The sequence below is a fragment of the Nematostella vectensis genome, chromosome 1 (genome assembly GCF_932526225.1).
Source record: "Nematostella vectensis chromosome 1, jaNemVect1.1, whole genome shotgun sequence".
In the NCBI taxonomy this organism is placed as follows: Eukaryota; Metazoa; Cnidaria; class Anthozoa; order Actiniaria; family Edwardsiidae; genus Nematostella; species Nematostella vectensis.
This window is the reverse complement of record NC_064034.1, coordinates 8,413,802-8,426,931: the sequence shown is the minus strand read 5'-3', so window position 1 is coordinate 8,426,931 and position 13,130 is coordinate 8,413,802. Positions and strand designations below refer to the sequence as shown.

General features: G+C 37.7%; 1 protein-coding gene across 1 annotated transcript in view; it reads left to right on the top strand.

The window, feature by feature from the left end:
- The window catches only part of LOC5520461, a 121,857-nt gene that overhangs the window by 47,145 nt on the left and 61,582 nt on the right, over positions 1-13,130 (top strand). Inside the window, exons 82-105 of the mRNA XM_048731779.1 lie at positions 175-708; positions 891-1,004; positions 1,085-1,201; positions 1,318-1,881; positions 2,004-2,126; positions 2,305-2,427; positions 2,719-2,832; positions 3,326-3,871; positions 3,970-4,083; positions 4,531-4,641; positions 5,822-6,352; positions 6,632-6,745; positions 6,824-6,946; positions 7,456-8,007; positions 8,245-8,367; positions 8,484-8,597; positions 8,743-8,856; positions 9,212-9,772; positions 10,131-10,244; positions 10,353-10,469; positions 10,676-10,789; positions 11,358-11,915; positions 12,739-12,852; positions 12,964-13,080. Coding sequence (XP_048587736.1) covers positions 175-708; positions 891-1,004; positions 1,085-1,201; positions 1,318-1,881; positions 2,004-2,126; positions 2,305-2,427; positions 2,719-2,832; positions 3,326-3,871; positions 3,970-4,083; positions 4,531-4,641; positions 5,822-6,352; positions 6,632-6,745; positions 6,824-6,946; positions 7,456-8,007; positions 8,245-8,367; positions 8,484-8,597; positions 8,743-8,856; positions 9,212-9,772; positions 10,131-10,244; positions 10,353-10,469; positions 10,676-10,789; positions 11,358-11,915; positions 12,739-12,852; positions 12,964-13,080 — 5,826 coding nt within the window. The remainder of the gene's footprint in view (positions 1-174; positions 709-890; positions 1,005-1,084; positions 1,202-1,317; positions 1,882-2,003; positions 2,127-2,304; positions 2,428-2,718; positions 2,833-3,325; positions 3,872-3,969; positions 4,084-4,530; positions 4,642-5,821; positions 6,353-6,631; positions 6,746-6,823; positions 6,947-7,455; positions 8,008-8,244; positions 8,368-8,483; positions 8,598-8,742; positions 8,857-9,211; positions 9,773-10,130; positions 10,245-10,352; positions 10,470-10,675; positions 10,790-11,357; positions 11,916-12,738; positions 12,853-12,963; positions 13,081-13,130) is intronic.

Here is a 13,130-nt window from a genome sequence, read left to right as displayed (position 1 = left end):
ACGGTTTTTAAAAGTATGTAAAAATATATATAGTTTGAAAGGTACTTCCCTCTTTAACTGTATATCAAGACACTGGCCCTCCTCATTTTGGAAGGCTAGTGCCAACCTGTTCCCTCGTAAATCATCTGTCTTCCTTATACACTAATTTCTTTTCTTTTTCTTATTTACTTGTAGTAGACAATGTCAGGAAATATGACATAGTCTTCTTGGCAGACTCCTGTAAGTCCATTGGAACTGAAAAGTTCACCGGCAGCCTTAATCTGGTTAAGGAATTTGTAAAAGGATCTGCTATTTCAGAAGATGGTATCAATGTTGGCCTTGTTACTTATTCTGAAACCGCTAAGACTGTATTTAACACAAGTCGCTACTTTGATAAAAGCTCCATCATAACAGCAATTGATACGATAACGTTCGATAATCTCTTTACTTGTAACATCGGAAAAGGTCTTACAGAAGTGAGAAAATTCATCATGACTCGAGAAGTGCAAACGTTTCTGGTAGTGTTTACCAGCCAGTGGTCAAGTGATGAGTTCAGACTCGATTTGCAAGCTATCAAACACTTGGGTGTGAAGGTATTTGCGATAAGAGTTGGAGCAAGTGGCGATGATGCAGCTGTTATTGCCTCAGATGCAGATCACCTGCTTACATTTCCTGAATCAAGACTCAAAGAGGGAAATCCGGCAGAATTGAAGGGACACATTGCTCAAGGTACAAGAATTCTGAATAATATTAAAAAAATAATGATGTGATGGTTCTCTATACTAAATTAAGAACAAAAAAAACAATCTCAAATAATGCTGAAAACATAAGTTTATTATTATTCTAGAAATATTAACAATTTTAACACACAAATGTATAGCATAGGGATTCACCGCTGTATGCTTTTTCAGATTTGGATCCATGCGCCAGTAGCCCTTGCCAGAATGGAGGTACTTGTTCCAAGTTGTCTTCTGGTTATGTTTGCAAATGCACCCCACAATTCAACGGAAGTAGATGTGAAATAGGTAAGCTCCTCCAAATGTATTTTTATCATTATTATACCTTGCTATATGGTTAGTCGGTTAAATAATTCTCTATATTTTAGATATCGACGAGTGTGCAAAAAATGTGTCTTCCTGTCCAGGGGAAAGCTGTTACAATCTGTATGGAGGGTCTGATTGCATTTGCCTGCCAAAAACATACGGACAATATTGCAATTACAGTGAGTGGCCAATAAATTGAGGATATTACATATTCACGCGCGGATACGAAATTTGTTTTTGAGCGTTGAAATCTCGAATATTTTTTGTCTTTATTTTGGCTTTTTTTTGTCCACAGCTTGCAATAATCTCATCGACTTCGGGTTCTTACTTGATGGATCGAGATTCGTGACGTCTACTAGCTTTGAGAAATCTCTTAAATTTTTGCAATCATTGTTTGGGCTCTTTTCCATTTCTGCTAGCGAGGCTCGAATTTGCGGAGCCCTCTATGACAGAAACGTGACAACATTATTTGAGCCAGATACTTACAATACAAAAGAAGGAGTTCTTGGAGCTGTTAAACAAGTCTCTTATCCAAACAAATTCCAGGAGCGAAGAATTGGTAATGGAATAGAGAGTATCCAAGGAATGTTTGATAAGCATCTCAGGCTTAACGCAACCAGAATTTTACTGATAATGTCAAGTGGTCGCTCAAGTGATGACCCTTATAATGAGGCACGGCTGTTTAAAGGTGGTCCTCGCACCAAAATTTTGACCATAGGCCCGAAGGAAACTAACTCCCAAGGACAGCTGCGAGAGGTGGCAAGCTCTCCCTATGAGAGGTATATATACTTTAGAGAATATGACATCGTCGGAGATCGAGATGAATCTGTGAAAGCCGTCTACGACAGAATTTGTCAAGGTAAAATGTCATTCATTTGGTGGCAATATTTGTTGTAATTGATTAATTTTATTTGATGTATCAGATTTAGTTTTATTTGAATTTGTCTATCATGGTTAACACAAGTTTTCTTTGATCTTAAGCGTCAGATCCCTGTTCCAGCTTTCCTTGCTTCAACAATGGAACGTGTGAAATAACCAACAGCCCAGATCGAGAATATTTATGCACATGTTTATCAGGATATACGGGAACAAACTGTGAAATCAGTAAGTATGGAACGGTTCTTACTAATCCCCTAAAGCATATGTTTATTTGCTAGAACCTGTACTTATTTTATTCACATGAACAGATTAATTGAAAGATCCCAAGTTTCTTGTACTTTGACAAGCGAAATCATTGGCAATGAATAAATCCTAAATCTTATTTCTGAATTATTTAATTTAGAGATCAATATATGCACAAACAACCCCTGTGCTAATGGTGGCAATTGCACAGTAGACGACGGGGAGCCTTTGGGATACCAATGCAGTTGTGCTAAAGGGTATACAGGAACGAATTGCACACAAGGTATTATGGATATCTTATAATAATACAATTATGTTGATTGATTCTGTACTTTGTCTTCAAAGGCTGGTGACTCAACTACCGTCTATTTCATTGTTTATACATTTCTCTTTATATTTGTGACTCTGCTGTTCTTGATAACGCGGATGATCAACCCTTCCTATATATGAAACATTGCTCGGATAACATTTCCTATCTTAGAACCCTATAGAAATAAGAACCGATATAAGTTTAGTCAACACCTACAGTTTAAAAATACAAATAAAATTTATAGTTACAAAATTTATTTTCTAGCAGTCGACCTGTGTGACAATAGTCCCTGCAAAAATGGAGGAACCTGCGCCTATTCTGCAGGCGATTATACTTGCAAATGTATTGACGGATACGAGGGAAAGAGCTGCGAACTGAGTAAGTCATTATAAGAAAAATACATTGTAGAGCAATAAAGAAATGTGAACGAGGGGGAGGGGGGCGTTCAATAGATGTGAGGCGTTTATTAGAGAGAGGCGTTCATTTTAAACTATAAGATAAAAACAAACCCAAGTGCAGTGGGATTCTAGTCAGGATCAAGTTTAACCATATCCTGCATAGCAAGCGTTTCTTGACATTGAGGAAGTCCACCCAGTAAAAGCCAAGCTTAGAATGAGCAAGAAGGCAATTAAAATTGATTTATATTACCGAAATTCCTTTGTCGTTTATTCTTAAGCCGGGAGGGAGGGGAGGGCGTTTAATAGAGAGGGGTTTCTGTTAGATCATTTTCGGTAAATGGCTTTAAAAAATATCATTAAAATATCACTCAAACGACGCTTCAGCAAGAAAAGCATTTTGACATGCATGATATTTTTTCTGGATGCAGGTCGCAACCCGGATGAATAACAACAGTCATGCAAATTCTTTTCAGGTTGCAAGATCAAGGAATCTAACGTAGTCATCGTACTTGACGGTTCTTCGAGCATCCAAGATAATGACTTTATCAAGTGCAAGACTTTCCTCATGTCTCTCGTTGATTTGCTTGGTGTTTCATCGGATAGAACTCACATTGGTCTTGTCCAGTTCAATGATACTGCAAAAATTGAATTTAGTTTAGACCAATATTCAACCCCTGAGAGGACAAAAGGCGTGATTGAAAATGTGAAACAAATGCGAGGCACAACCTATACTGGCAAAGCACTAATCCTAGCGAGAACGGATGTATTACAAGCATCTAAACGGAAAAATGTCACAACCATTGTTATTGTCATAACCGATGGTCTTTCCCAGGATAGCGTGACTGATCCTGCTAAGAAGTTGCGTGACGATGGGGTGCATATTATCAGCGTTGGTGTTGGCAGTTTTGTTTCTTTACAGCAATTAAAGGATATGGCTTCAGATCCGGCTCATGTTTTTCACGTAGAATATTCCGGTCTGAATTTAATTGCGTATGCAATCAGAGACCGGATCTGCATTGGTAAGCGTTTAAATAACCTATATCCGATCTTAATTTTTGCATCATGTTGCATTCATTATCTATGGAAGTGTCTCATGATGATGTGACTGTATTTCTAGTAAAAGACCATTGCGCTCTTGCTCCATGCAAGAATGGAGGTACATGTACAAGCTTGTCGAATGGATACACGTGCACTTGTCCTAATACATTCTCTGGGATAAACTGTACCTACGGTATGTATTAATTAGACCTAGTCAAAGACTTACCAGGACTAACTACATGACACTCTTTCAGGGGCGGTTCTAGGATTTCTGTGATTTCTATGAATTTGCGATTTTCCCTAAAATCCTTAAATTGCTATCCAAATGAGGTTGAAGTAGGAGGTGTTAGGGCAATCCAGCAATCCATATTATCTGCCTATATTGTCTGTCAACAGTCCCCGCTTGATTCACCATGCCCATATCCATTACTCTGGTTTATGAACGTGTGACTATTGGGTATTTTGATTGACCCGATAGAATATAGGTCTGAAGGTAGACGGCTGCAATCCAACCAACTTCAGAGGAATGCAATCACTTTTTTAGTTTTGCAGTTCTTTTTTGGTACATTAGACCTTTCTTACGAGAGTTGAGTAAAGCCTGATCATTATCTCATTACCGTGACATTTTTATTTAATCCAGATCGTGATGAGTGTATAGGGAATCCTTGTTTTAATGGAGCCAAGTGCGTTAATACAGCCAGCGGCTTTACGTGTATGTGTGCACCAGGCTTTTACGGGCAGTACTGCACAGGTAAAGACTAAACTATTATCATTAGCTTTCATGGCATACTATCTGTTTCCTTAAGTCTGATTAATTAATCTTGTGTTATGCTTCGCTATGTCTTTTGCCATATTTTATCATCACTGTTTATTGCTCATAAGTCCCAATTTTTGTTTATACATCTTTTAGTAATGTGCTGCTTTGTTCATTAACAAGCTTATTTGCAATTTCAGAATTTAAGTCATTCTAAAAAGTATTTTGGCGAGATTAAGCTTGCATTGCCCACCCATCTGCGATCGAAGATTGCGTCATTTAGCGCGCGCATGTAAAATTACATGCTCTAAGCCCTATCTACACTAACTATTTTTAGTTGACAACTATTTTTGTTGGCATCTACACTAGCAATTTTTCATGTCTGACAATTTTTAATTGCGGAGAAAAAAGCAAACCTGCTAGCTTTTGAGCAACTGTAGTTGCCACAAAAAAAATACCGACTTTGCTACATCTACACTAGCAAATAAAAATTGTCACATAAAAATTGTTAACTAAAAATTGTTAGTGTAGATGGGGCTTTACTTACAAATTGAAGAAAATATTGCATTTGTATTTGATTTTGCGCTTATACCGATCTAGGTACCCCCTTTTTTGTTTCAAAATAGTGTTAATTTCTCAAAAGATTCTGATCATAACTTCTTTATAAATTTCGATTAAAAGCTTTGAGTTTGACAATTTCATTTCCAATTTAGCCCTAGTTACCGGCACTATTTATCAGTTTCCAAATATTTACTAGCAATAAGCCAGGTAATCGATAATCAGTTTGCTATTAACTCTTGAAATCGCAATCTTCATATAATAGCCGTATTTTGTGATTGGCCACCGACAGCACAAAAACGAGGTTTGGTACCCGTTGGTAACATTCGGTATCTTATTCTTAAAATATTTAAAAAAATTCACACATAATATTCAGAGCAAAAACCTTTTAAGGTTTTAAAAAAACTTTTTTATTAACAGGTAAAACAAATATGTAATTCCATTTTTGTGACAATTCAATATGTTATTGTTCAATAACACCCCTAAATTTTTCACACCCGGTCGTTCCCCCCTTAAATATTAAATTTGATCCTATGCAACCTTAACTTATTACAAATACAATTTTACAAATATGATAGCGATGAGTTGCATTTGTCTGATTCTTTTTGGTATTCAATAGATATTCAATCGAAGTTAAAGCTCGACCTGGCATTCCTGGTGGAGTCATCTTCGGTAATGGGTGCTACCAACTTCAATACTTCAATTGAGTTTAGTAAAAGCATCGTAAACAGCGTTTTGGTTAGTAATGATACAGTCAACGTTGCGATGGTACAGTTTTCCTACAACACTACCGTTGTATTTGGCTTTAAAACGTATTCCAGCAACAATGGAGTGCTTGAAGGACTATCATTAGCTAAATATGATGGAAGACCGGATGTTAATTTGGAAGAAGCGCTGAAATACATAAACAATAGCTTGTTTCCAGCTGCACGTGACAACACCGCTAAAATGCTAGTTCTCATAACATCAGGGAATTCTACTAGCGAAACTATCACCGCGGTTGCTGAAGACCTGAAACGCCAAAGAATCGACATTCTTGTCTTAACACTCAAAAATGCTAATGAAATTTACTGGTTAGCCATCGCCAAACAGCCATCGTACTACCACACTTTCGGGTCAGGGCAAAGCATTTCAGGTGTAATGATAACAAGTAAGTGTAACATCTACAACCCCCACAAAAGACCCTGTGCTTTCGTGACTCAACAATCTATTATTAACGTGCAAATATGCTTCAATTTATGACATGTCGGTAATAAACAAGCTACGGGCCATCTTCAGTACAAACGGTAAAAAGAAAACGGGAAAACTGGAATACAATTTTATACTTTCCCTATAACTAAACATTAAATGTCCGTTAATAGTTGGGTTTTGTAATAGTTAATTATTTTTTCATGATCAATATTCTAAAAAAGTGACTTGGTTTATTAAGGCGTAGATAAATGCACCCCAAATCCATGCAACAATAATGGGACGTGTACGACGTCGAATGGATCCACTACATGCACGTGTCCGACTGGCTTTACAGGAAGCTTTTGCGAAAACGGTAAGCTGTAGATAAATATGCTCTTTTTCATACACAAAACAGCACATGAAAATTATTACTATTGTCTTCATTTTACAGGTGTAAACGAGTGTAACGATGCAAACAGTTTCAACTGCTCCTCTGGTTTGGAATGTATTGATACCTATGGAAGCTACGCGTGTATGTGCCCAATCGAAAAATGGGGAGATAACTGCAACTACAGTAAGTGTAGACAATGAGAAATCATACCCTTTGGGTAAACATTCATATTGATTAAGACTTTATCGGGATGTCTTCATCGGTGGCGAAACAGCGTTGTGCTATCGTTGGGTATAGCGAAATGAGTCTCCCGTTGGCCAGGATTTACTGAACAATCAGCCTTTTAAGAAAAGAGAAACGATCGAAAACTGGATCATTTTTACTTTAAAACCTTTGAAATTTGTGTCTTCTTTTCTCAGAAAATAATTTAAAAAGACGATATTTTTAGATCTTGTTAGAGTCTGATCCTATTCTTTTATGTTTTGTAACGGAGCTCTGCAATTGACGAGGTCTAGGGGTAATGGCGACTTACCCTAGGCAAGTCCCTTTTATAGCGCGCGTCCGTATTTAAACAGGCAAGCGCAAACTCGATCCAAAACTAATAATGTAGCTTCATAAAGGAGGTATTATAGGGCTGATGGCGGAACCAATATTATCTAGTGCTCAATTATTTTTTTATACTTTTGTTTCAGCCTGCAAGAAAGATAATGACGTTGGGATCTTGATAGATACTTCAAGTTTTATCGCAAAAGAAGATTTTCAACACGTGGTCCAGTGGGCGATTGCCTTTACCAACTCGTTCAATGTGTCCCTTAATAACACTCGTTTAGGTATTGTTAAATTTGCTGAAATGGGAAAAATCTATTTCAATTTCACAAGTTCGTATAACAAATCAGTCGTTGTTGATTCTATCGAGAAACTCGCTTTACAATCGAATGAGTTTATCCGAAATATGGGAAGCGGCTTACAAGCAGTGTTAGATCTGTTTTCTATCGGGGGTCAAAGCGGAAAAGGAAAGGTTCTCTTTGTTCTAACTGGAGGAAGATCAAGTGACGACGTATTCCTACCAGCGCAGAAACTTCAAGCAGCAGGTGTACAGATTGTTCCGATTGGTTTGGGTGACGATGTGGTGGTATCACAATTGAAGGAACTAGTGCAATATAACGTTCAACGAGAAGTAAATGCAAGTCAGTACATGGAATTATCTCAAAGTGTACGATGGTCAAAGCAAGTGGTGTGTCAAGGTGAGGCTAATATTCGATACCAGTAAACAAGTTGATAATGATATTAGGATACGTTGCCCTGGGTAAGAACAAATTTGTGTGACATACCTTTTTGGGTTTAACTTTGAACGTTATTATGAAAATGGGAGTATTGTTGTTGTTGTTTTGCACCTAACGGACGGACACCAACGACTATAAAATTAGAAATGACAACAGAATAGGAGTTACCAACATTATGTACTTATTTCTACTTTGCAGCTGCGGATCCATGTTCCAGCTCGCCTTGTAGAAATAGCGGCACCTGTATGAACAACTTGACGCAGTCTCTAGGCTACCAGTGTACCTGCCCTTCTAGTTATTCTGGAAAAAATTGCGAAAATGGTAAATTGTTTATTGTCAACATCTGAAATTTGCTTCATATAACATGTCACAGCTCATTTACCTACCGTATTTTATTTTCTTGTAGAGTTTTAACCAATAAAACATTGTATTTTTAGAATCAAATTTATGCTTCTTGGACCCCTGCGGAAAGTTTGGAAAATGTAACCCCAGTCCGGATGGATACAATTGCAGTTGCAGTGTGGGCTTTACCGGGCAAAACTGCACTGAAGGTGATGTTATATACAACGTCTCATTATTATCAATTCGAATAGAGCTTTACCCCTCAAAGCCTCGATAGGTTTTCATAGATTTGCTGTTTTTGAAAATAAATATTGCAGTGTAAAGCCCTTTCCGATATTTTTTTTCTTGTTTCAGACGTCAATGAGTGCTTGGATAATCCATGTAAGAATGGAGCAGTATGTAAAAATACTGAAGGTAGCTACATATGCGCTTGTCCTATTGGAGTAAAAGGAGTCAACTGTGAAATAGGTAAGTCTTCCACCTCGCTCTAGCATGTCTCACTGGACATTTAACAAGCATTTAAAAACATCCTGACAAGTATTGATTTTGTTTTTCTAGTTTGTATAGCTTTCGTGTTTTTGATAGAAATTGGATTGAGTTTAGATAGATGCCCTTTGACATTCTGACCTGTTTAAGTAATTGAATGGATGAAATTTGTAACGTTTTTGTAAACGTGAACTTATTGTAAAGAGCTTACCAACGTGGGGTTGTGATAACGGTTATTTAGCTATACTAAAGCAAACCAAGGTAACTTGGAACCCCCGTAAAAAGGATGCGAGAAGGTTTTGTGATTTTGACTAGTAAATGTTTTTTCTCTTCCAAGCTTGCTCCATTCAGCAATTCAATCTCGCATTTGTGGTCGATGGTTCTGGGAGCATAAATGGCGCGGATCCAAACAACTATGGTCGTTTCAAGAATTTCATTAAAACCCTGACGAAATCATTTCAGGTTTCGGAATCCAACACGCAAGTTGCGCTAGTTGTTTACTCCACAACTCCCGAATTGATATTCAATTTTGGACAATACAACGATATCAATGACATTAGTAAAGCAGTGGACAATATGCCTTATCCCGGCTATACCACATACACTGGGAGAGCTTTGACTTTTACATTGGAAGAGGTGTACCAAAAAGCCCCACGAAAGGGAGTAAAGAATGTTCTTATTGTGCTTACGGATGGCGCTGCGAATGATCATGTTAGCGAGCCTGCGGCTGCACTGAAAAGTTTCGGAGTACAGATATTTGCTGTGGGAATTGGACCTCTATCTGATGAAGCCGAACTAAAGGAAATTTCTTCGGATCCAGATAAGGACCACGTTTTTAACGTGGACTTTGTACAAATGAACTCCATTACAGAGAATTTGGGAGGTCAAATATGCACAGGTAAACTTATTCAAATATCGTTCCAAAATCTAAGTACTGTACTGTTTAAACATCGTTTAAACATCGTCAGCCATATAGCGTAGCCTTCTGAAGACACGGTCCACCACCTTAAAGCCAAAATAGAGTACATGCATGGGACATTTATTTAAGATACTAAAGAAAACGTCTAATGTCTATTAGGGATCCCGACTACGCCCCTGAATTGTTGCAGTGGATGATTTTAGCGATGATTATAGTGAGATATATGACAGATGTTTTTTTTAGTAGGACGTTTACCACGGACTCTCTACGTAAAAACTTAAGTTCCCGGATAATCGCGTCGCCTGACATACCGGTATTCTAATAATTTTGTCTCTAGCTGTGGATCAGTGCGCCCTCTTTCCCTGCAAAAACAATGGAGTTTGCACAAGCACCGATGGCGGCTTTAAATGTGAATGCCCCGATAACTACCAAGGGAACACATGCACAGAGGGTATGTTATAAAGTAATTATTTAATGACGCTTTCTAAACGTTTCACACGCGATTGCAACTGTTTTATTGCTAGATTTCAATTTGTCCTTTACTCTGCTTTCTTTCCAGACTTTGACGAGTGCACAAAGCCAGGGTGGTGTCAAAATGGCGGAACTTGTCAAAATACAAACGGCAGCTTCATATGCTATTGCACACCAGAGTACGAAGGGCCTAATTGTGAATATGGTGAGACCAGCGATAAAATAGCGCTGTTGTATGTTGTTGTATGTTATACCATAGCTGATTTGATTCATATGCCTTTTTGGTATCAATCCATGTTTGTTTCTCCCGCTGTTGTTGTTCTTCTCTAGAATTTCTGGTCTAGCCGTGTAGCTTTAGGCAATGACTCTATATGAATCTTAAATGCTTGTATTTTTTATATATTATTTTAGATAGAGACGAGTGTATTGGTAACCCATGTAGCAATGGAGGAACCTGCGTCAACCTGAAAGGAGGATTTGATTGCATTTGCCCTGCTAATTACATCGGCTTGCATTGTCTACAAGGTACCTTCTTATTTGAATATGCTGTTGATGATAACCTCAGGCACGGGATAAAGTAAGGTTTATGGAGGTAGCCATGATGCTTTCTTTATGCGCTTTCTAAGTCGAAGGGTCATTGGTCTATAATCCGGGCAAGGGCTGCTTGCAGATTCATGATAAGCACTGGGAAATGTAAAGCAGGAAACTTGTCTTCCACTGGTACTACACTAACCAGTTTCAAGGACATAAAATAAGCACCGGGAATACCTATTGACAAATGGTTTTGCTTTACTGTAAAATCTCGTTAAAATGGGAATAGTAACTGACAAAATTGTACTATTGATATTTTCTCAAGAATAATTTTAGTTGCTGGTTATGATGTTAATGATGTAAATGAATAAAATTGACCAAATAAACCCCTTTTTCGCATTTTACGGAATCAGCCAACCTTTTTCGCATTTTATGGAATCAGCCTACCATACCAATTCAATCTCATATATCTATAAAATATGCAAAGCACAGATCTGTGGTAGTATAATATATTTTGTATCATTCCTGAGTATCGGAAACTAATTGCTTTCTCTTTCAATAGTGTTAAATCCGTCACTCAAATTGGACCTGGTTTTCCTCATTGAGTCATCTTCCGCGATGGGTCAGGAAAACTTCAACCTATCCTTGGAATTTTTAAAAAATATAGCCAATGTTTTCAACATCAGTAAAGAGACTGTGCATGTAGGCTTGGCCAAGTTCTCGACCAACACATCAACAGTGTTTGATCTAGGCCAGTACTATACAAAGCCCAATGTTCTCAATGGGATCTCATCGGCGCAATATGAAGGTCAAGCAGATATCAATCTTGGTGATGCACTCAAGTACCTAAACGATTCTCTGTTCCTTAAAGCCCGCAGCGAAGTTTCTCGGGCTCTGGTGATTGTTACATCTGGGAATGCCTCAACTGATAACATCACAGGCCTCGCTGCAGATCTTAAGATTTCACATAATGTTGAAACATTTATTGGGGGTTTCTACAATAGGAGTTGGAGTCAGTGGATAGATATTGCAAGTGAGCCAGATGGAAACCACATCTTTCTCTTCAAGTCTAGTCCACTGATTACTCTGGCTAAAGGTATCAGCACAAGAATTATCCAATGTGAGTATAGTACGCTGCAATGCAGCGTTAACACAATGATGTGTGCTAACATTGGCCAAAATATTCCTAAATAAATTGTTACTCTTGTTCTATAAGATTTATTTTAAAAATGTGATAAGACTGCCCGTCCGTCCGTTAGTCCGTCCGTCTGTCTGTCTTTCTGTTTATTTATTGCGATTAAATGGGTATCGTGTGCTTGATACATATATATGTATATATCAAAGTCGCAAAGTCACCAGTCTACTTCCGATAGATTACGTAAAAATCTCCGATGATTTTTAACGGAAAACGCCAAAAAATATTTTAAAATTGTGAAAGAAGTGGGTCTATTGGGAGTGTACTTGAGGATGTGACTGATGACTTAGGGCGGATGGCCTGTGAAATAACGTGGATTCTAATAGATTATTTTGTCTTTTGTTGGTTGAGGTTTTCGTCGGCCTTCCGGAAGTACACTGGTGACAATGCCGCTTTAACTATTATGACCGAGAATTATGAATTTAACAGAAAGGATAGTCTATGATTTAAAGCGAGTATCACATACTGATATAATGTAGGCATTTTACTTTTAAAATAAGAAAATTATTAGACGATAACAAGTTACTAAACAAATTTATAGTACACAAAGAAACAAGTAGCCCCAAAACCTTATACAGATAATAATAAGGGTTGAATTGGATAAGTGAAAATAAATTGCTTTGACTATAAAGAGGATCTATGTAGTTTTTTTCTAAACCCCTGCTGAATTTTTCCTTACATTCGAAGGCCCCTCTATTCCATCTAAAGTAGCATACAGCAAATTCCTTCTTTTTACTTTTAAAATCAGCCGTTGACCCCTGCAGTAGCAGTCCATGCTTCAATGGAGGGCTTTGCAATGGTTCGTCTAGTGGATATACCTGCACTTGCATTGGAGGATTTACAGGAATCGACTGTTCTACAGGTCAGAGGCAATATAAAGATGTAGTTCCATGTCTGCTTTATCAATCAAAATTGAAAATGTTTATCCCATTTAGTTTTGATGTGTGTGAAATTTTGATGTTTTTTATTATAGATTTAGACGAATGCAATAATAGTAGCTTATGTGCAGATGGCCTGGTGTGTCACAATACATATGGGAGTTATCAGTGTCTTTGTCCAGTTGGCAAATATGGAAAGAACTGCACCTATAGTAAGTTTTGAAAATAGCATAGTAGAGCAGTGCCTTTGAATTCCGAAAAA